The sequence below is a fragment of the Geotrypetes seraphini genome, chromosome 8, assembly GCF_902459505.1.
Source record: "Geotrypetes seraphini chromosome 8, aGeoSer1.1, whole genome shotgun sequence".
Classification (NCBI taxonomy): domain Eukaryota; kingdom Metazoa; phylum Chordata; class Amphibia; order Gymnophiona; family Dermophiidae; genus Geotrypetes; species Geotrypetes seraphini.
This window is the reverse complement of record NC_047091.1, coordinates 184,240,531-184,264,421: the sequence shown is the minus strand read 5'-3', so window position 1 is coordinate 184,264,421 and position 23,891 is coordinate 184,240,531. Positions and strand designations below refer to the sequence as shown.

Below are 23,891 nucleotides of genomic sequence, written 5' to 3'. Positions count from 1 at the left end.
CATGCTATAAAGTTACTAAGATGTACATAGAAGAAAATAATTTTTCACTCGGTGCATTGTTACTTTGGAATTTGTTGCTTGAAAATGTGCTAAAGCACCCCCCCCCTCCTAATAATAGCTGGATTTTAAAAAGATTTAAACAAATTCTTAAAGAACCCCCATAAACCATTAAGGCAGACCTAGGAAAAGCTGCTGCTTATCCTTGTAGGTAAGAAACATAGAAGCTTACCAGATTTTGAGATTCTGCCATGTACTCTGCTGCACGACTGATTTTATAGCAACCTCGCTACACTCATGTCACCCCTCTCCTTAGACACTTCGCTAGCTCCCTCTCCGCCATCACATACAGTTCAAGCTCCTATTGCTGACTTACAAATGTGTGCATTCTGCTGCCCCTCAATATCTCTCCTGGCTTCTCTCTCATTATATACCTCCCAGCGAACTCTGTTCCTCAGATAAGCTGCTCTTAGCTGCACCTTTCTCCTCCACTGCCAATTCCAGACTTTGTTCCTTTCATCTAGCTGCCCCCTATGCCTGTAATAAATTATTAGTTTGTTCATCAAGCCCCTTCTTTTTGTTTAAAAGCAGACTGAAAACCCACCTTTTTGATATAGCCTTCAATCTTTAACCATACTCCTCTGCTCTCCAACCCAGCCAGCAGATTAACCGTTCCCCTTAACTGTATCCATGATATCCTGGCTCTTTCGAGCAGGGATTGTCTTCTTTATGACTCTGTGCAGCGCTGCATGCATCTGTTAGCGTTTTAGAAATAATTAATAATAGCAGTATTTGTGATCTGCACTAGTCACTATTTGAAAAAAGGATGCTGTGCTAGATGGATCTTTGGTGTTACCCAATATGGCACTTATGGCCTTATGTTATTAAAAGTAACACCATAAAAGAATGGAAAAAAAGTGGATCGATTTTTCACTCTGTCAAAAATGACACAGACTAGGGAACACTCGATGAAGTTACAGGAAAATAATTTTAAAAGCAGTAGAAGGAATTTTTTTTTCACTCAGCGAATAGTTAAGCTCTGGAACGCCGTTGCCAGAGGATGTGATAAGAGCGGAGAGTGTAGCTGGTTTTAAGAAAGGTTTGGACAAGTTCCTGGAGAAAAAGTCCATAGTCTGTTATTGAAAAAGACATGGGGGAAGCCACTGCTTGCCCTGGATCAGTAGCACAAAACGCCGCTACTCCTTGGGATTCTAGAATCTTGTTATTCTAAACTAAACTAAAAACTTAACCTTATATACTGGGTCTTCAACCAAAGGAAGCTCGAAGCGGTTAACAAGAAGTTAAAAGATAAGCTAAAATACAAGAGAATTAGTTTTCAAAACGTTTAGTGAATAAAAAAAGTCTTTAAAGATTTACAAAAAGATTGGAAAGAGCTGGGACACCTCAAAATTAGAAGAAGTTCATTCCATAATTGGGATTCTGGAACCTTGCTTCCTCCTTGAGATGCTGGAATGTTGCTACACCTTGGGTTTGGGGCAGGTACTAGTGACCTGGATTGGCCACCGTGAGAACAGGCTACTGGGATTGATGGACTGTTCTTATGTGAGCCAAGTAAAGGACAATCAAAATGACTGCTGAGGTTGGCTCTGAGGCAGTGTGAAATGAGGCATTATGACATCACAATCTCAGCTCTGGAATGTTGCTCTCTTTGGACTTCCGGAACCTTGTTTACTCCTTGAGATGCTGGAATGTTGCTACTCTTTGGGATTCTAGATTCTTGTTGCTCTTTGGGGTTCCGGAATCTTTTGTTATTCTTTGGGATTCTGGAATGTTAATACTTCTTGGGTTTTGGCCAGGTACTAGGGACCTAGATTGGCCACCATGAGAACAGGCTACTGGGCTTAATGGACCATTGGTCTGACCCAGTAAGGCTATCTTAGGTTCTTATGAAGTCACTGCTTGCCCTGGATTTGTAGCATGGAATGTTGCTATTGTTTGGAGTTCTAGAATCTTGTTGCTCTTTGGGATTCTGGAATGTTGCTACTCTTTGGAATTCTAGAATCTTCTTACTCTCTGGGATTCTGCATGGAATGTTCCTGTTCCTACTCTTTGGGATTCTATATGGAATGTTGTTACTTTTTGGATTTTGGCCAGGTACTAGGGATCTGAATTGGCCACCGTGAGAACGGACTACTGGGCTTGATGGACCATTGGTCTGACCCAGTAAGGCTATTCTTATGTTCTTATGTGAGCCAAGTATTGGACAGTTAAGCCATTGTGACATCACTGATGAGGTTGGCAATGAGGCATTATGACATCACAATCTCAGCTCTGGAATGTTACTCTCATTGGGGTTCTGGAATCTTGCTATCCTTTGAGATGCTGGAAGGTTACTACTCTTTGGGTTTTGGCCAGGTACTAAGGACCTAGATTGGCCACCGTGAGAACGGGCCACTGGGCTTGATGGACCATTGGTCTGCCCCAGTAAGGCTATTCTTAGGTTCTTAATTGTATATTATGTAACCCGTTTTGAGCTTTTTTGGGAACTAATGAATGAAGCAGGTAAGTAGGCCCTCCCCCCCCCCTTCACGCGCACGCACTCTCTCTCTCTGTCACGCAAGCGCGGCCAGGCCTAAGAGTTGCCAAGACGCGGCACTAAGGAGAGCAACGTGAGAGAAGGCGAAACCCTCCGTAGCGTTCCGTTTTGTTTTCGACTTCCTCCGCAAATCTTCCTCCCCCGTCCGTAGAACCAACCCTGGGGGCGCAGGCGCAAGGATGGCGGAACCGGAAGTTCCGATTTACAAACTGCGTCGGGCGAAGACGCCGCGCAGGCGCAGAAGCCAGCTACTCCTCCCTCTCGACCCGCGTGCGCTCATAGCGGTGAGGAAAAGTGGAGAAGAGCCCAAGAGCCACGACCTGGAGGGGGGACCCGCTGACTGGACGACGCGGCGGCTCTCGGAGGAAAGAGCAGCGGTCATGTCGCGCCTGATCGTGAAGAATCTGCCGAGCGGGGTGGGTGGCTTCGTTTCGAATCCGTTTCCTCCCCTTCACTTCCATCCTGAGCTCGCGACTCCTCACCCCCCCCCCCCCCCCCGTAGCTTGTGTCGTTTGGAGAACTCCATGAGCGCCTCTGTGGCAGCGACAAGACTTAAGACTAGAAGAGCTGCGAGATCACAAAGCGCTAGTGATGAACTTCTTCACCTGAAACACCTCAACATCCACCCTACCCCCAATGTTAGAAACACCACGGCAGATAAAGGCCATGCCCATCCACTGTCTCCTCCTCTTCCTATTGGCTAAGGCTCTTAACATTTGCATCTCCTCTTCCTATTGGCTAAGGCTCTTTACACCTGCATTGTGAGGTCATAGAACTTTATGGTTATAGCAACATGATGGCAGATGAAGGCCAAAGGCCCATCCACAACATCCACTATCTCCTCCTCTCCCTATTGGCTAAGGCGCTTAACATTTGCATCTCCTCTCCCTATTGGCTAAGGCACTTAACATTTGCATCTCCTCTTCCTATAGGCTAAGGCTCTTAACACCTGCATTGTGAGGTCATAGAGCTTTATCGTTATAGAAACATTGTAACATGATGGCAGATAAAGGCCAAATGGCCCATCCACAGCATCCACTATTTCCTCCTCTCCCTATTGGCTAAGGCTCTTTACACCTGCATTGTTATGTCATAGAACTTTATGGTTATAGCAACATGATGGCAGATAAAGGCCAAATGGTCCATCCACTATCTCCTCCTCTCCCTATTGGCTAAGGCTCTTAACATTTGCATCTCTTCTTCCTATTGGTTAAGGCTCTTTACACCTGCATTGTGATGTCATAGAGCTTTATGGTTATAGCAACATGATGGCAGATAACAGCCAAATGGCCCATCCACAGCGTCCACTATCTCCTCCTCTCCCTATTGGCTAAGGCTCTTAACATTTGCATCTCCTCTTCCTATAGGCTAAGGCTCTTAACACCTGCATTGTGAGGTCATAGAGCTTTATCGTTATAGAAACATTGTAACATGATGGCAGATAAAGGCCAAATGGCCCATCCACAGCATCCACTATTTCCTCCTCTCCCTATTGGCTAAGGCTCTTTACACCTGCATTGTTATGTCATAGAACTTTATGGTTATAGCAACATGATGGCAGATAAAGGCCAAATGGTCCATCCACTATCTCCTCCTCTCCCTATTGGCTAAGGCTCTTAACATTTGCATCTCTTCTTCCTATTGGTTAAGGCTCTTTACACCTGCATTGTGATGTCATAGAACTTTATGGTTATAGCAACATGATGGCAGATAACGGCCCAATGGCCCATCCAGTCTGCTCATCTGCTAGCATGAGAAAAGTGGAAAGGGATTCATAGGTGAGAAGGGAAAACCAGAGATGAACCGATGTGCTTCAGGAATGAAATTGTGCACAGTAGAGTGTTTATTTATTTATTTATTTTTCTGTATTCATGTAAAACTGATTTGAAGATGTGGAGATGGATTTAAATTTTGCATCATTAGAATCAAATGGTGCTTGGTAATATTTTCTCTTTGTTCCAGTTTTTACATTGTAATGTTTGATTAATATTTTGTAATATGGTTGTCAGACTATGATTAATTCATTAATGCATGGATGAACTTTTCACTTGGGCTGCTTTTTGAAATGAGCAATAGCCATGGACAAACCAAAATTAGGAGTTTATGACCCTGCATTATTTTATTTCAGACATTTAAAGAGCTTAAGTTTATAAAGGCATTGTATGTAGCTTTTACAAAATACAGTAGTTGTTTTTGGAAAGTTTAGATATCATATTATCAAATTCCCCAATGAGAAAAGATCTTTTGTTCATAGCCTCTTAAAAATATCCTGGAAATGTCCTCGTAATCTATAAATCTGCTTGTTTCTCTTGCTTTTGACACAAATTGCTGTTTTTTACCAGTGTAGGAAGAAATATTTAATGCTGAATCTTTACACCAGCTGGAGTAAAAAGATTATCTTAAGTGAAATGTAGCACTTCACCTCAGATAAAAACTTCTGGTAGCCCAAATAGGTTCTAAAATATATTCCCTGGTGGAACAAGGGGTCAGGGAGTCAGTGTCCATGTTGAGGTCTTTTTGTTTGTTTGTTTAAGAAGTATTTGGCTATTTAAAATTCATTTGCAAACCTATAATGATTTGTATGTTTTGGGGTTTTTATCGTTTGGAATGCAGTTATGATTCAGTGTAATTGAGAATGCTGATGTGGGTTTAAAATGTACATTTTGTTTTAAGCTTGATACTTTTCATTCTAAATTTTCTAATCTGTTTTATTGCATCCAAAATCAATAAAACTTTTGAATTAAAAAAAAAAATCATCCTGACTTTTGGCACAATGATACTACTGTATTCATTTCAATTGATTTACATATTAAACTTTATAATTTTTGAAACAGAAGGTTGCATGTCTTCCATTAGCTCTAACCTACAGTGATGTTTTGATACTAAATATATGTTTTTAGGATTGTAATGGAGCAACAATTACAACTAACCAATTTATTGGACAGACTGGATGATAAAATAGTAAAACGGTTTCTAAATCAATGTTTCTCATAAATGCGGTTTTAATTTCTTCATCCAGCTGAAGGAGCAGCGCTTCCGTAAGCTGTTTGCCGATTTTGGGACCTTGACAGATTGCAGCCTGAAGTTTACCAAGGATGGGAAATTCCGTAAATTCGGATTTATTGGCTTCAGCTCTGAAGAGGAAGCTCAGACAGCCCTGAGCCATTTCAATAAGAGCTTCATTGACACAACAAGGATCACAGTGAGTTTGTGTTAAGGAGGATTGCTCAGTGGGTCATTAGCTTTTGCAGTATAGCTGGGAGCCTGGGTTTTTGTCTCGGCTCAGACATTTTCATGACGATGAGAGCTGGCTATGGAAGATATAATGAATATTAATTGTTAATAAGCAGCCAGTTTTTAGCACAGGCTGTGGCGGTAACAGGTCCGATGCTCCTTTGAGCGTCACGATTCTCTGCTATGTAATTTTTTTGGAAAAATCCAGATATCTTATAATTGAATCCTCTACCACACCATGTAAAGTACCGTATTTGCTGGCGTATAGGACGACTGGGCGTATAAGACGACCCCCCAACTTTTAGTTAAAAAATAGAGTTTTGTGTTATACTCGCCGTATAAGACTACCCCTTCTTCCGCACACCTTCTCTACCGCCCCGGGTGCAGCACAGCCGGCCAGGTTCCCTTACTTTTGTGGCACTTCCCCTGCTGCTGTAAGAAGGTATTTAGATTCGCGGCTACAGGGCAGGGAGGATTGTCGGACCCGGGCTGTTATCGGTCGGTCGGGGAAGTGCCACAAAAGTAAGGGAACCTGGCCGGCTGTGCTGCAACCGGGGCGGGGCGGCCGCCCCTCTCTCTTGGTAGCCACTCGAACCGCGAGGCTACTCTCCTTCTCCTTACCTGCCATGCCTGCAGCACAGAGCCGAACGGAAGTCTTCCCGACGTCAGCGCTGACGTCGGAGGGAAGGAGGGCTTTGTTTAAGCTTTGTTTAAGCCCTCCCTCCCCTCCGACGTCAGCGCTGACGTCGGGAAGACTTCCGTTCGGCTCTGTGCTGCAAGCAGAGAAGGTAGGGAGAAGAAGAGCCGCGCGACTGAGTACATCCAGCCCCGCAAGTAAGGGCATGTAAACTGTACCCGGCGTATAAGACGACCCCCGACTTTGGGGAGGATTTTAAGGTACTGAAAAGTCGTCTTATACGCCGGCAAATACGGTACATGAATCACTGTTACGTAATTCTCTCGGTAATGTCCAGATCTTTTCTAATTTGTAATCCGCCTAGAACCGCAAGGCACAGGCGGGATAGAAATCACTAATGTAATGTAATGTTACTTCTATGGCTGTCGCTAAAAGCCGCGCTATGGTTTTGTAAAAGGGAGGGGAATAGTGTTTTATGTATAGAAAACAGGTCGCTGTTAAAGCTCAGTTGACTTATAGGGCTCCTTTTACGAAGCCGCGTTAGCGGTTTAACGCATGCTAAACCGCTGGACGCGCTAGCTGCTACCGCCTCCTCTTGAGTAGGCGGTGATTTTTCTGCTAGCGCAGGGGTTAGCGCATGATTAAAAGTCGTGCGGGCTAAAGCCACTAACGCGTAAAAGGAGCCCATAATGTTAAAACATCATCAAAGGGCAAAAAGTTACAATATAATTCAATACATTGTAGAGGCACAGTTAATTAGAATGAATTGTATTTGGAAAATTTAAGTTTTAAAGGTTTAAAAAATTATTGGAACAAATGGCTAAAATAAACTAAGGGGTCCTTTTATCAAGCTGTGGTAGGGGTTTAACTCGCGTAATACTGCGCGTTAAACCGCCTGCCGCGCTAGCCGCTAACGCCTGCATCGAGCAGGTGTTGGTTTTTTAGCCGGCTGCGGGGGTTAGCGCGTGATGAAATGTCCGACGCGCTAACCCCGCTAGCGCGGCTTGATAAAAGGAGCCCTAAGTCCCTTTTTAATACAGTAGTGCACACTCGTAAATGTTAATGAAAAAAGTTATTTTGGTGTTTTGCTGCTTGAAACTCAGCCCAGTGTCTATAAGGTGGAGACCATCGGCGACGCTTATATGGTGGCACCGGGGTTGCCCAAGCGCAATGGGAACCGCCACGCAGCCGAGATCGCTAATATGTCTCTGGACATCCTCAGCTCTATACTTATTTTTATCTCTATTTTTAGTTACTTTAATTATTATTTTAATTCTATCTTTAACTTATTTATTCATTACTTGTTGGAATATTCATTCCTATCTCTATCTCTACCTCTGTCTTTATATTTTTATCTTTAGTTTAGTTAGATTGTAAGCCTTTGGGACAGTTGGGGAATTTCCAAGTACCTATCTTATTTATTTTTATTTATTGTATCTTTTAATGCATCATTTTTGTAAACCGCTTAGAAACCTCACGGTTATTAGCGGTATACAAGAATTTAATTAAATTATCGCAGATTTTTGTTGAGGAAGTGGGATTTGAACCCTGGATTTCCTGGTTATCAGCCCTTAGTCTAACCATTACTTCACTCTCACTGATGCCAAAATCTGAACTTTTGCTCGACACAGTAGGCCCTGTGGGATACTGTATTTCTGTTAAGAGGAAATTTCTAATGTTCTTTCTTGCCTTAATATTTTAAATATGCATTAGAATATAAAATGAACACACTGGTACTAGATTAGCTTACCTTTTAGATGGCTTAGGCTTTCCTCATGATCTTTTTATCCATCATTTGGGTAATTCCTTCCATCCACAGGCTGCAGCATCGCTAAATGAAGACCAGCTAAGAAAGTGCAGAACCTTTATAGCATCAGGCACCTGACCTGTCACAAAGGCACCTCAGTTATTACATCATGCAGCTGTGACATCACAGATGCCAGGATACATGGTCCATAGCAGTGGTACTGATGGCTTAAAGCAGCAGCACCAACCAATCCACTCCCACAAGGAGAACCAACAGAGACAAAAAGGAGCGGAAACGACTCAGGAAAATGGACCAGCAAGTGTGTTTATGCTCAACGCTTGATATTATTTTCAAAAAAGGACTTGTCACTGCCATCCCAGTCTATTTTCCTGTAGTCATTCTCACTTTTTTTTTTGTCTCTTGTTAAAACTGCAGCAAACGCTCATTAAAGCCAGTTTCATGTACTCTATTTTTCGCTCCATAAGACGCACCCTAGATTTAGAGTAAGAAAACAAGAAAAAAAACATTCTGAACAAAATTGTGCCCCCAGCCTCCCTCAGTCCTTGCCAGGCTCTGCACCCTGTCCCACCGCCCTGCCCTGTACCCTCTCCTCATCTGCTTCTTGCACAGTCCTATCTTCCTTGCAGTTGCACTAATCCTCTCTTTCATCCCATCTTCAACCTGTACTTTCATTACCGGAAAGATGTGCTGAGACTGGAGTCGGTCCAGCGAATGGCCACCCGGATGGTCTCAGGACTCAAGGACCTCCCATACGAGGAACGGCTGGATAAGTTGCGGCTATACTCACTCGAGGAACGCAGAGAGAGGGGAGACATGATCGAGACGTTCAAATATCTCACGGGCCGCATCGAGGTGGAAGAAGATATCTTCTTTTTCAAAGGTCCCACGGCTACAAGAGGGCATCCGTGGAAAATCAGAGGAGGGAAGCTGCACGGTGACACCAGAAAATACTTTTTCACCGAAAGAGTGGTAGATGTATACCCTAGAGGAAAGGAGAGACAGGGGAGATATGATTCAGACGTTCAAATACTTAAAGGGTATTAACGTAGAACAAAATCTTTTCCAGAGAAAGGAAAATGGTAAAACCAGAGGACATAATTTGAGGTTGAGGGGTGATAGATTCAGGGGCAATGTTAGGAAATTCTACTTTACGGAGAGGGTGGTGGATGCCTGGAATGCGCTCCCGAGAGAGGTGGTGGAGAGTAAAACTGTGACTGAGTTCAAAGAAGCGTGGGATGAACACAGAAGATTTAGAATCAGAAAATAATATTAAATATTGAACTAGGCCAGTTACTGGGCAGACTTGTACGGTCTGTGTCTGTGTATGGCCGTTTGGTGGAGGATGGGCAGGGGAGGGCTTCAATGGTTGGAGGGTGTAGATGGGCTGGAGTAAGTCTTAACAGAGATTTTGGCAGTTGGAACCCAAGCACAGTACCGGGTAAAGCTTTGGATTCTCGCCCAGAAATAGCTAAGAAGAAAAAAAAAAAAAAAATTTAAATTGAATCAGGTTGGGCAGACTGGATGGACCATTCGGGTCTTTATCTGCCGTCATCTACTATGTTACTATGTTACTATGTTTATCACTGGAATGGTCTTCCACTTCAGGTGATTGAGGCCAGCAGCGTGCCTGATTTTAAGACAAAATGGGATCGTCACGTGGGTTCTCTTCACAGAGAAAGGTAGGGGTGGGTCATTAAGGTGGGCAGACTAGATGGGCCGTGGCCCTTATCTGCCGTCTATTTCTATGTTTCTATGACTTACTGAATCACTCCATCACCATCCTCTCCTTGTGCTACCCTATTCCTTGTTACGTCCTCTACACAACAGATGCATCCTGTCTCCTTACTATACCATCTTCACCCCATCACTGAACTGACCTAGCCCCGTTTTTGTGTCCCCCACCTTTCATCTTCGTGCTGAGCCCGCCCCCTCCAGCACAGTGGAGCAACCACGAGCAGGCACACGCAGCTGACAATCACACAGTGTGCTCCATGCCGCATGCTCATCCGGCTCCGTTTCCAGCAGCCGCAGTCTTCCAGAAAAGGTATTACATTACATTACATTACATTACGGATTTCTATTCCGCCTATACCTTGCAGTTCAAGGCGGATTACAAAAGAATTGACTGGACATTTCCAGAGATGTAAACATTTCAGAGGAGATTACAGGACATTTTCCAGTGAGGATGCAATTTTTTTTTTTTGGGTAACTGGAATTTTCTGGATGATGTGAGAGGTTGGTGAAGTGAGTTGGTGGTAGGTAAGGGGGTTAGGGTTTTTGGATGAATTTTTTGAAGAGCAGGGTTTTGATTTCTTTGCGGAACGTCTTGAAGTTGTCCGATGTTGTCAGCAGGTTGGTGACAGATTGGTTGAGTTTTGCTGCTTGAGTTGCCAGAAGGTTATCGAACATTTTCTTGCGATGTGTGCCCTTGAAAGGGGGGAAGGTGAAAGGGTTAGGGGTTCTTCTGTGTCTTTTTGAGGAGATCTGGTTTAGGCGGTTGGTTAAGTAGGATGGGGAAGAGCCGTGTAAAGCTTTGAATAATAGGCAGTAGAATTTGAATTGAATTCGTGCTTGTAAGGGTAGCCAGTGGGAGTCTAAGAAGGCAGCTGTTATGTGATCATATTTTCTAAGTGAGTAGATTAGTCTGAGGGCGGTGTTTTGTATGGTCTGTTTTGTATTTCCCTGGTATATGCGGTGTATGGGCCGGCAGGAGCGCGCTGCTGCCTGGGCCCGCCCCGCTTTCAGAATGGCTGTAGTCAGTTCTCACGAGTCCCGCAAGAACTGATGCAGCCATTCAGAGAGTGGGGCAGGTAGCAGCGCAGATGGCGCGCTCCTGCCAACCCATACACCGCTGGATCACCAGGCTTCGGGGGTGTTTAAAAAGGTATTGCGGGGCGGGGGGTGTTTTAAAGGAAGGGCCGGCGAGTGGGCGATGTTATTAAAGAGTACCGGGAAAGGGGGGGGTCGTCTACGCTCCATAAGATGCACCCACTTTTCCACTCCCTTTTTGGGGGTGGAAAAAGTGCATCTTATGGATCGAAAAATATGATAACTTTGATAGTTTAAAACATGAAAATCCCTAATTTTTATTTTGATGCTTGTTTCAATTTTATAGAGGCAGTTTTTTTGCTGGTGTGAATATAGATAGAGATGCTGGATGGATGCTTTTTAATTTAGGCCCCCTTTTATCAAGCTACGATAGAGCATTTTAGCACTGGCTGGCAAGGTAAATGCTCTGACACTCATGGGAATAGAATGAGCATTGGATCATTTAACTTGCTGACCAGCACTAAAACACTCCATCGTGACCATAAAAGGGAGTCTTAATCTGTATATCCAGTGCCATTATCCATATTGGTAGCAGCACTCAATATAAAGAGAGTACAGTAACTGTGCCAGCATTGTCTGTTTAGGTGCTGAATTTTTGGACTTGACCCACAACTAGGGCTGTGAAGTTGGAATGCGCATAGCGAGCACGGGAGTGAATCTCGGATTTGTAATGCGCATGGTGAGAAAATCACGGATTAACCCCATGCTCTTCTTGCGCATTGTACATTTCATATATCAATGCCAAATTTTTTTAAAAAAATCAAAAGCAAGTTTTAATGGCCAGCTATCCCTCCCCCCTTCCTTCCAGCTAGATTGTCGCGTGCATCTGACGTCACGGGGTCGCCTTTGGCTGCTTCGTGCTTCACAGCAGAAAGAGCCGCACTGCCTCCTGGGATTCGTAGGCTGTATGTAACAGCGCGTGATCCCAGCGCATTCAACTGCTGTTAACTGTTGTGCCTTCTAGCAACTTAACAGTTCTTTTTCTGAGAGTAATGCTAAGCTGTTTGGAAGTGCACAATAAACTTTGAGATCGATCCGTAAAAATAGGACGAATTCGATGAATTCCAGAGCTCGCTCACAAACCTCCGATGCTATTTCTCCTTAAACCTCGCCAACAAATTTTTCAAAAAGCTACGGTCACAGCTTAAACAGCTTGCAACAGCACTTAAGAAAAAAAGAGAGGTTGGTAAAAAATAGTTCTTATATTGCATTTTTTTACAACAACAATGCTTTGCGGTAGGCACATTCGGAGCCCGCCAATGACGTCCGCGATTAAACCCTGCCCCATTTCTATGCAGTGAAGTCCTAAAGAGCTAGCGCATGCGTTATGTGCTTCAAAACGAACAAGGATACAGTGCACACGCGCGTCGATCGATGTTACAGCGAGACTTGTGCACGAATGGGGGGCGTGTTTACGATTTGATCATTTGCACGGACAAGCTTTATTGAATTGATCGGCCAGAATGACTCGGAAACGGATAGGACACGAATCGGATCGATTTGTGGACTTTAGTGACTCTAGCTCAATGCCTCTACTGGAGAAGTTCGTAGGAATTAGCAACAAATGCAGGACGTGTTCCATTATTTCTATTCTCTGTTAGTACTTTTATGACAGTATCTCAGTATCAAACAATCTATTATCTAGACTCAAAAGTTTTAAACCTCTTTGAACATCAAAGGATAGAATATTTAACTAAAAAGAGGTCTTCAAATGTAAATTTTTTATAACAGTTTTTTATTTTCAAAACCGCAGACCTCGGAAAACCGTACTGCATGTATAGTGTCTTCAAAAAACATACAGAGTAATTACGGCAACCATGGTCGTCATAGGTCTCTAAAGCATTTTTATAAATATTTTTTGTTCTTTAGTACATTTTATTTAACTGCAAATAACAAAACTATATTATAACTTATCTTATTTAGAATATTTCTAAAAGATTTGTATCAATAAATATATTTATTTATGCAGGGGGATTCCTTGATACAGCCCATTCGGGGCGAAACATAGTCTATGTCGGAGTGCCTACCCCCGCCCGCATAGATATAAGATAAGTACTTCTTAAGTTAAATAAAATGTACTAAAGAACAAAAAATATTTATAAAAATGCTTTAGAGACCTATGACGACCATGGTTGCCGTAATTACTCTGTATGTTTTTTGAAGACACTATACATGCAGTACGGTTTTCCGAGTATCTCAGTATAGCAGGTTACTTTATATGCGAGTGGATACTCTTCCTGTCTGTTTCACATGTTCAAGGTAGCACCAACCCACATCATCTTCAGCAGTGTACTGTTAAATATACATATCAAGTTTCAAGTTTATTATCAAATTTGATTAATCGCCTATTTCAAATTCTAGGCGATGTACAAATAATTAAAATTACAGAGTTGGGGGTAACAGACACAGCTAACAAAAAACTAAAACTACTAAACATGATAAAAAACAACTTATACCAACATATTGAAACACGAGGAGAGGAGAGGAAAGAAATACAATCTGATTATAAAGAAAACAATTAAGGTTGAATACGATACGAAAGGGAAAGAAAAAGCAAAATATTTTGAGGATAAAAGAGTGCAAAAGAGTATAAGCAATTCATTTATTCATCGAATGCATCTTTAAAAAGAAAACCCTTAAGTTTGCTCTTAAATCTTTCCAAGTTTTTTTCCTCTCTTAAGTAAATTGGAAGAGAATTCCAAAGTTTGTGGTGCTGTAACGGAAAAAATGGATTGCCACCGTGTATTGATAATTTTGAGAGAGGGAATGACCAATAAGTGTTGGTCATTCGACCGCAGTAATCTGGATGTGGTAAGAGGAATCAAAAATTTATAAATAAAAGCTGGGGTTTTAAATGACAGATTTAAAGGAAGCCAGTGGGCCTTTTTAAGCAGCGGGGTGACATGATCAAATTTTTTAGCTTTCATTATAAGTTTAATAGAAGCATAATTTCCTTTAGAGCAGTGGTCTCCAAGTCAAACCCTTTGCAGGGCCACATTTGGGATTTGTAGGTCCTTGGAGGGCCTCAGAAAAAAGAGTTCATGTCTTATTAAAGAAATGACAATTTTGTATGAGGTAAAACTCTTTATAGTTCATAAATCTTTCCTTTTGGCTAAGTCTTAATCATAATATTGTCATTTATAGGTAGAGAGACATATGATGAAGATACTGTTTTATTTTACTTTTGTGATTATGATAAACATACCGAGGGCCTCAAAATAGGACCTGGCGGGCCGCTTGTGACCCCCCGGGCTGCATGTTTGAGACCACTGCTTTAGAGCTAATCCCTTAAATAGGGCATTGCAGTAATCGATTTTTGAGATGACCAGGGAATGGATTAGTATGTTCAAAGACTTTGGACATAAAAATTTAGACACCGAGCGAATCTGACGTAGTCTGTAAAAAGTTAATTTAACACCGTAGCTAATATGATCGTGAAAAGATAATTTATCGCCAAAGATAACCCCTAGAATCCTAATTCTGTTTATCAACTTAAGAAGGATGCCTTTAATAGAGATTGGAAGGGAAAGTTTATAACCATCTTTCCAGGGGAAAAGCATAATGTTTGTTTTTTTGATATTAAGGGCCAGTCTATTTGATTCAAGCCATTGATGGATCTGTTTCAGTTTTTCATTGATGGCTGATATTTCACAGGCACTATTAGGGTCCAAATGATGTATAAGCTGTATATCGTCTGCGTAGGCAAATACGGAAAAAACAATAGATTGGCAAAGAGTCATGAGAGGTGCGAGAAAAATATTAAACAGAAGAGGTGAAAGATTAGAGCCCTGCGGAATGCCATATGATGATGAGAAACTTTCTGAGGTTGTGTTGTTGAAGGAAACATATAATTGGTTATGATGAGGTGCTGAAAAATTCTTAGCCCAACCAAGAAGGGAATGACATGGAGCCATAAAACTTACAAGTTATTCCACATGTCCATTGCAACTTCCTGGGTAACAGATGTAATCCGACCGTGTCGCTGATCTACTGCTCCGCTTCTGCAATCGCCTCCGAAACACTGCGATCTCCTTATACTCTTCAGTATCACCCTTCCTTTTGTCCTTTCCCTAATTGTCTTATTTTCTCTAAACTATTGTATTTCTTACCCTCTTTCTTTATGATGCGCAAGTCTTGTCTGTCAAATATATCTTGCATGTTTTGTTCCCCCGAAAGTTATATGGATTTTAGCTATGTACAGTACCAGGGCTGTGGAGTCGGAGTCGGAGGAAATTTCGGGTACCTGGAGTCGGAGTCGGAAGTACAAAAAACTGAGGAGTCGGAGTCGGAACATTTATCTACCGACTCCACAGCCCTGTACCGAATCTTGAAAAACCGCAAATACAGTGGTGCCTCGCATAACGAACGCCTCGCACAGCGAACGCTGCGCACAACGAACTTCATGTCTTGCTTCCTACAACGAACTTCGTTTCACACAACGAAGTCGCCCGAGCTGCATCCTTCCGCGCAGGCACTGCGCTTAACTGCCCTCTCTCCGCCTGGCTCCCTGTGCAGTGGCGGACCGTCGGCTCGCAGGGGCCCGGCGCCTACTGCTGATGCGTTGGGGGGGTGCGGAGCTACTCTCGCCGCTTCCCCGATGCTAGAAAAAAAAAAAAAAAATGAACAGTTAAGTCCCAGTTTTTGCCGCTGAGACTCTGCCCTCTCTCACTGTAAAATTAGACTCTACCTAGTCTGTCTTTAAATTTAAAAAATGTGTGTTGTTTTAAAAAAACAATTATGTTTTTAGATGTATCTAAATAAAAATAATAACCAAAAATTTATCTTTTTTTATGTCATCTTAGCATATTTTATGCTACAGAACGAATTATTTTTTTTAACATGTATTGTTATGGGAAAACGCGTTTCACATAACGAACTTTTCGCATAACAAACTTGCTCCTGGAACCAATTAAGTTCGTTGTGTGAGGCACCACTGTACAGTTTTTAGTGAGGGAGACAGGAGAGGGGAGCAGGAAAGAGCAGCTGGAGTGCCGGCGAGTGAAGGAAATCACTGTGTGTCAAAGCAGCTTCTGATTGGTGTCGTGCATAAAGAGAGTTCCTTTCTGCAGCTTCCCTCTTCTTTCCTTTCAGTGCCTCCTTTAATTACATAACATAACATAACTTTATTCTTCTATATCGCCACAATCAGATGACTTCCAGGCAGTTTAAACTGGACAATCGGCGAAATAGAAAATATTTCAGAATAAAAGTACAATATGTTACCTAGAGAAATACAATATAATATTTTTGTTAAGAATAGAAACTTTGATTAAGAGATGAATTTATCAAATAGTACAGTCTTAATTTCTTTTCGAAATGCGCCGTAAGACAGCAGGGCTCCACTAATATAATTACCCAGCCAGGACTGTTGTTTACTTGCTTGAAATGCACGCATCCTATCCAAATAAGACCTGTATTTACAACCAGTGATCTTTGGGTAGGCGAATAAATTACAATTCCTGGGTTTTCCTCGCAGGGCTACATAGGACGAAGTGAGATAAAAGGTAGGTAGGGGCCAATCCCCAAACCAGCTTAAAACAAATACAAGAAAACTTGAATATTACTACTGGCAGCCAGTGCAATATTCGGTAGTAAGGATTTCTTCAACCCAAATATCAAACGGACAGCTGTATTCTGCACTATTCTCAATTTTCTCAAAATTTTCTTTGGTAATCCCAGATAAACAATGTTGCAATAGTCCAATATTGACATCACCAGTGCCTGCCCCAATAATCTAAAGGATAGAAAATCAGAATACAGTGGTATCTCGGTTTACGAGTGTACCGGTTTGCCAGTGTTGAGCAAAACATTAGCAAAATCGGTGCCTCGGAAACCGAGCGTGCCTCGACTTACGAGCGCCCCCCCCCTGCGATCCGGCACACCCCCCCCCCCGCCGCGACCTGAAATCCCCCAGACCCACCCGAACCCGCTTCTTACTTTCATTCTGGCCTCGGCACCGGCATGAGCGTGAACTCGCAGGCTTTGAGCATGCGCAGATGCTCAAGGCCCAGCACAGAAGAGGAGGCCGATCTTCGGGCACTGGCACCAAAGCACAGGACGTGCCGGTGCCGAGGCCAGATGAAAGTAAGAAGCGGGTTCAGGTGGGTCTGGGAGACTTCAGGTCGCGGCTGGAGGGAGGGTGCCGGATCGCGGGGGTGGGGCCTTCGGGGGGATAGAGAACGCCGCTGGTCTCGGGGTGTGGGAACGTATCAAAGCGAGTTTCCATTATTTCCTATGGGGAATCTCGCTTTGATATTGTGACAAACCCAGGTCTATTTCGGGTCTTACCCACAATAAACCCGGATCCGTTCCTGGTTTTGTCCCAGTGAGCAGGAATGTGCACAAGCCACCTAGGTGCAGGAGAGCGGATCAGGTGACTGACCAATTAATTAATCAAGCTGACTCTAGCTCTGACTTAGAAATGGAAATAGCAGAAACAGGGCAGGATAAGTTTGAAAGTTTCACTCTAGGCAAACCTCATCCTGACACTGTTAAATACCTCAGGAAATTTGAACAGCCAGTTAAAACCACAGCTAGAAAGTATCCCGTTTGTGAAAGCAGGAAGCAAGTCAGTGGGTGGAAAACCCTTCTCCCACAGTCTCAGAAGGGGAGTGGTTTTCCACCAGATATAATGAGCCTGCTGGGAACAGAGAGGGGGAAGCAGCCAAGGGAAACCAGACTCACAAGGCACCCGGGAGAGGAATACCCAGGAGGGTATGAAGCTGGTGAGAGCCAGACTCTCTCAGACTGGCCCATGCTAGAAGCAGATGATGCAGCCTTGGGAGCAGCCAGAGGAGGAAGCAATGGACACCCAGGCAAGCCAGGCAAGCACTGAAACTCAGCCCTTGCCTATGGAAATATAGTGAGTTTAAACCTGGATGTTTTCTCATGCTGTTCATTCCTCTGTGCTGCTAGGGAATTTGAAAGTTTAGAAACTTCAGTTTTAAAACTCTCCCTGAAAGCTTAAATACAGAAGTTTTCTTTAAAACCCTGAAATTATATAACGTGGTATGTGTGTTTGTACTTCCTGGCTGATTGCCAAGCTGAGCCAGCACGTTGTTTTCTCTCAGCTGTGGCTAATCCCAAGTGCACTATTGCAGAGAAGGGAAACGTACATGTGCTATTGAAGACTTGTGATATATCAATGATTTTTGAACATAACAATGAACTGCTTGGTCAAAAGAATATTGATTTAAAAACACTGTGGCTCTGGTGAAGAGAACTGAGACCCATAAGCTTGCAAGCCCAGAAGCAGGGACTGTTTGTAATTGCAGTGTTATTCAAGTTTTGTTTTTGGAACTGTTATGAGTTTGATGTCATGTGCTATAACTGCATACTGCACTGCAAGGCTGATGCCTGAATGCTTTTGAATTATGTTACCATTACTGAAATAAAGCTATTTTTGGTTTTTCACATTCTGACTGAAACCTGTGTTCCTTGCATGCATGCCTAAAGTAAGACCTGGAGGATCCCTTAGTAGCAAGGGACACGTAGGACTGGAGTTTTAGTCATTTTCCTGGGGCTTGCAACATCGGCAAGAACCCGGGGTGTGACAATATACGAGTATTTTGGTTTACGAGCATGCTTCTGGAACGAATTATGCTCGTAAACCAAGGTACCACTGTATTTTTTGATGGTCTTTAATTTCCATAGTGCAAAATTGGCAGAGCAAGTTGCAGTAGTATTCTGCATTAACTGTTTAGCCCCTTGGAAGATAGTCTTTCCCATACCTTTCTGATCCCCCCTTCTTCGTTTTTTTTCCTAAGGTAGAATTCTGTAAATCCTTTGGCGATCCATCAAAAGCCAAAGCTTGGAGCAAACACTCCCAGAAACCTGCACAGCCTGAGAAGTTGACAGAGAAGCCATGTCTGTCTCCAGATGCCCAGAAAGTAAGTTTTGTCTCTTTGACAATGTGATCTGAGCAATTATAACCAACCTACAGCAAGGTATCCTTCCGGGCTATAAATAATGAGACTAGTAGGTGGAAGGGATGTTCTGCTCCTTCTCCCTCTTCCCCTGTGTGTTGTGCCCCGTCTTTCTGTATTTATTTTCCCCTTGTACAGGTGGAGGTTCTTTCAAGTTGACCATAGAAGGGTTATATGGAGAATGAAACTCGTGTCTCTATCACTTTTTAGCATATTCTGAAAGTAATCTGTGCATAGCTATAGGTGGGCACAGACCTACCCACTTTGGGATCATGCCCACCCAACAGCGGCATATTGCTGCAGTAGCTGGCAGGGATCCCCAAGCCCCACCAGCTGAAATTCTCTCTGAAGGCCCCCAGAAACTCCTGTGCACAGCTTACATTACATTACATTACATTAGTGATTTCTATTCCGCTTGTGCCTTGCGGTTCTAAGCGGATTACATTAGAAGATGGCTGGACATTTCCAGGCGATGACAATACAATTATTTGTATAACTTTACAAACTTTGCAAACCTAACTTTACTTAACTTTTCGTACATAACTTTACATAACTTTACGTACATAACTTTACATAACTTTACGTGGAGTTACTTTGCGTTACTTTACATTATCCTTACCGTGCTTGCATAACTTGCATTAAGTTTACATAATTTATCTTACATAATTTATCTTATATAACTTTACAAGACTTTACGTAGAGTTATTTTATGTTATTTTACCTTATTATTCCAGTACATTGCATAACTTACATTCTTTAGCACTCTCCAGACCAGTAGAGGTTAACTTTACGATTGGGTATATATCTAATCATGACCAGCAGGTGGAGACTGAAAACAAAACTTTGGGACAGTATATCCTAGCCCCTCCTCTCTATTTCCCTCAGTCTTCTTTCAGTCTCCAGCAGGTGTTGAGTGATCTGTACCCATCTCCCTTGGTAGGGCTGTTGGAATTTGTTTAGAGGTTTATTGTCCCTGTTTTTAGCCGGACGGAGCTTGGACGGACTCTGTTTGGGGGTTCGTCCGACCTCGGGGGTGTCAAACCCGGCGGGTCACGAGCGGGGTCCCTCCCCCCACTTCCTCCACCTCCCCATATTTTTTTAGAGGAGCCTCAGCAGTAAGCCTTGCCCCCTAAATCAAGCAAGGCATATTGCTTCGAGAGCCTGTGGAGTCTGTTCTGTAAAAAAAAAAAAAAAAAAAAAAAAATCCTGAGGTAGTGCTGGTCTGGAGGGTTGTATCCCTTTAAGAAAACTGTATTTTACTGTATTTTTTCAACTAACCGGCACTTTTTTTACAGCTAGGTCGCGTATGGAGCAATGAGCACTTCTAAAGGGAAAAAGTGCTCATTGTGCTCCAGACGCGAGGCACTCGCGGCCGGCCTGTGCAAGCGGTGTTCAGGCCGGTGCGGTGGAGGAGCTCCGTCGGCAGCGGCTGCAGGCGCCCAGAGCTCCCCGCCGATGGTGCCTCGCGAGTCGGCAGGGAACGGTGGAGAAGCCCGGTCTTCTCCGTCCGCCCACGGAGGGATTCCCCGAGCCGCCGACGGTCGGGTTTTAGAGGATTCCCTCTCAGCTGATATTTTGACAGCTGATGCCGGCTTGCCTGTTTTAGCGGCTGAGACTATTCAGGTCTCTCAGCCGCTGCAGGCTATGGAGGGAGCTGTTTTGGCGGGAAAGACGCCATCTTCTCTGTCTGGCCCCTCCATTTTGTCTTCCACCTCAGGTGACCTTCCCCCTGTTTTGGCTAAGCAGGGGCAGGTTTCTGCTGGGTCCCCTGCTGTGGCAGGGAGTCCCTTGGGACCCTCGGGGGGTTTTTCCCCTGATTTTTTCTTTTCATTATGCAAAGCCTATTTTCAGGCGGCTGGGGGTCCCGGTTGCGCCCAGGGGGTCTCGGGGGGTGGGGTTTCCTCCGCGCTCCCTGCGGCTTTGCCTCTCTCGTCTGACGTGACGTCCCCTCCGCCGCCTCTCTTGTCCAAGCGTCCGCGGGTGTCGTGGGACGAGGATTTGTGGTCGGAGGAACGTGTCGGTCTGGAGGAGGACCTGGACCCTTCTGAGGAATTCCAGGACCCTCTGGAGGGGACGGAAGCTGGCGGCGGGTTGTCGGGTTTCCCGTTCTCCAGTGACGAGGCGTCCGTGGTGCGCCTTTTTCAGAGAGATGAGCTGCCTGACCTTATTCAACAGGTTTCTTCGGCTTTGCGTTTTGAGGACGCGCCGCCGGAGACTCCGCGTGTGGGGGACCCTCTGTTACGAGGGATCCGTTCCGTTTCCCGCTCTTTTCCTATGCATCAGGATATTCGGGATATTATTCTTGAGCAGTGGAAAACGCCGGAGACGCCGTTTCGGCTGGCGCGCAGCATGGCTCGCCTGTATCCCATTCCTGAAGGGGATCGGGCTACGTTAGCTTCGCCAGTCGTGGATGCGGTGGTCTCGGCTATTTCCAAGCGGCATACCGTGCCTGTTGAGGGCGGTTCTGCCTTGCGGGACTCTGAGGAGCGCAAATTGGAGACCATCCTTAAGCAAAATTTTCAAGTCTCTGCCTTTGGGGTCCAGGCGGCTATTTGTGGGGGACTGGTCGCTCGCGCCGTGTTTCGGTGGGCGGAGCGGGTCTTGGATCGAGAGTCTGACGACTGGTCTCTGGTGGATCAGGAGGTAGCGAAGATTGAGATGGCTGCCTCATTCCTCTCGGATGCTCTGTATGACTTGGTGCGGATCTCGGCTAAGTCCATGGCTTTTGGCGTGGCCGCAAGGCGTGTGTTGTGGCTGCGCGCTTGGGCGGCGGATGCTGCGTCCAAAGCTAAGCTTACTAAATTTCCCTTTCGGGGGTCGTTTTTATTTGGAGAGGACTTGGATAAGTGGATTCAGACTCTGTCGGACTCGAAAGTTCCCCGTTTGCCGGAGGACCGTGCCCGCCCGGCGTCTCGGGGTGGTGCGGCCCGGGGGCGTTTGCGGGAATTTCGCAAGTATCGCCCTGGGCGTGGGGCTGCTTCTTTCCAGTCTCCGGGGTTTTCCCGGGGTCGGTTCTTCCAGCGCATGCAGCCCTTTCGGGGGGCCCGTCGGGGGGCAGGGAATCCCTCCGCCGGTTCCCCCGCTTCCCGTCCTGCACAATGACGCCTTGCCGGCGCCCCCCTTGGTTCCGGTGGGGGCCCGGCTGCGCGACTTTTTTCCCAAATGGGCCGAGATCACGTCCGATCAGTGGGTCCTGGAGGTGGTGCGGGACGGTTATGCCCTGGAGTTCGCCCGCTCTCTGCCGGATTTTTTCCTCGCTTCTCCGTGTCAGACTCCTGGGAAGACGCTGGCGTTTCGCCAGACCCTTCAGCGCTTGCTAGATCTCAGAGCAGTAGTTCCAGTGCCCCCCCCGGAGTGGGGCACGGGCAGGTACTCCATTTACTTTGTGGTGCCCAAGAAGGAGGGGACTTTTCGGCCCATCCTCGATTTGAAAGGGGTCAACAGGGCTCTCAAGGTTCCCTCTTTCCGTATGGAAACGCTGCGGTCGGTCATTCTGGCGGTTCAGCCGGGGGAGTTTCTCACTTCTCTCGATCTGACGGAGGCCTACTTGCATGTTCCTATTCGGACCTCTCATCAGCGTTTCCTGCGCTTTGCGATCTTGGGTCGGCACTATCAGTTCTGTGCGCTTCCCTTTGGGCTGGCCACGGCTCCCCGGACGTTCACCAAGGTGATGGTGGTCGTCGCGGCAGCCTTGCGGTCGGAGGGCATCCTGGTACACCCCTACCTGGACGACTGGTTAATTCGGGCCAAGTCGTTGCAGGAAAGCTCCCGGGTTACGGCTCGGGTGGTGGAGTTTCTCCGGTCGCTGGGCTGGGTGGTCAACCTTTCCAAGAGTCGGTTGGTTCCGGCTCAGCGTCTGGAGTACCTCGGGGTGCTGTTCGACACCTCCTTGGGGAAGGTCTTCCTCCCAGAGGCCCGGGTGAGCAAATTGCAGTCTCAGATTCGCCTGCTTTTGGCGTCCCGGTGTCCTCGGGCGCGAGATTTCCTCCAGGTCCTGGGGTCGATGGCGGCGTCCCTGGACGTGGTGAGGTGGGCGCGGGCCCACATGCGTCCTCTCCAGTATGCTCTGCTCCGGAGGTGGTCTCCCCAGAGGCACGGGATGGATGTTCCGGTTCCCCTGCGAGGCTTGGCGCGCTGCAGTCTGCGTTGGTGGCTCCGGACCCCTCACCTAGTTCAGGGGGTGGGTCTGGATCTTCCGCAGTGGACGGTGCTCCTTACGGATGCGAGTCTCCTGGGTTGGGGGGCCCAGTGTCTGGGTCACTCAGCTCAGGGAACCTGGTCCACGGAGGAGGCCTCCTGGTCGATCAACGTGTTGGAGACCAGGGCGGTCCGGCTAGCGCTGTTGGCTTTCCACTCCCTTTTGTTGGGCAAGTCGGTCAGAGTCCTGTCGGACAATGCCACGGCGGTGGCTTATGTCAATCGTCAGGGGGGCACCAAGAGCACTCTGGTGGCGCAGGAGGCGGCTCGGCTCATGGTTTGGGCGGAGTCGCATCTTCTGGACCTCTCGGCCTCTCACATTGCCGGGGTAGAAAACGTTCAGGCGGACTTCCTCAGTCGTCACTTCTTGGATCCGGGAGAGTGGTGTCTCGGCGCGGAGGCGTTTCAGTTGCTAGTGCGTGCTTGGGGGCAGCCCCTGATGGATCTGATGGCTACAAGTGGCAACGCCAAAGTACCCCGCTTCTTCAGTCGTCGCAGGGACGGTCTGGCCGAGGGTCTGGATGCTCTGGTCCAACCGTGGCCAACGGAGGGGCTGTTGTATGTGTTCCCTCCTTGGCCATTAGTAGGCAGAGTACTGCTTCGCATTGTTCGCCATCCGGGGCTGGTGGTCTTGGTGGCTCCGGATTGGCCTCGTCGTCCGTGGTATGCGGATCTGGTGAGGCATCTGGTGGCGGATCCTCTTCCTCTGCCTCTCGAGTGCGATCTTCTGACGCAGGGTCCCATTCC

General features: G+C 45.7%; 1 protein-coding gene across 2 annotated transcripts in view; it reads left to right on the top strand.

The window, feature by feature from the left end:
- Nucleotides 1-2,759: 2,759 nt before the first annotated feature.
- The window catches only part of RBM19 (RNA binding motif protein 19), a 285,015-nt gene continuing 263,883 nt past the window's right edge, over nt 2,760-23,891 (top strand). The window contains exons 1-3 of one of the 2 annotated variants that reach the window (XM_033955717.1): nt 2,760-2,970; nt 5,574-5,756; nt 18,789-18,911. In XM_033955717.1, coding sequence (XP_033811608.1) covers nt 2,935-2,970; nt 5,574-5,756; nt 18,789-18,911 — 342 coding nt within the window. In that variant the 5' untranslated portion in view covers nt 2,760-2,934. The remainder of the gene's footprint in view (nt 2,971-5,573; nt 5,757-18,788; nt 18,912-23,891) is intronic. The other variant, XM_033955718.1, reaches the window with a different exon arrangement.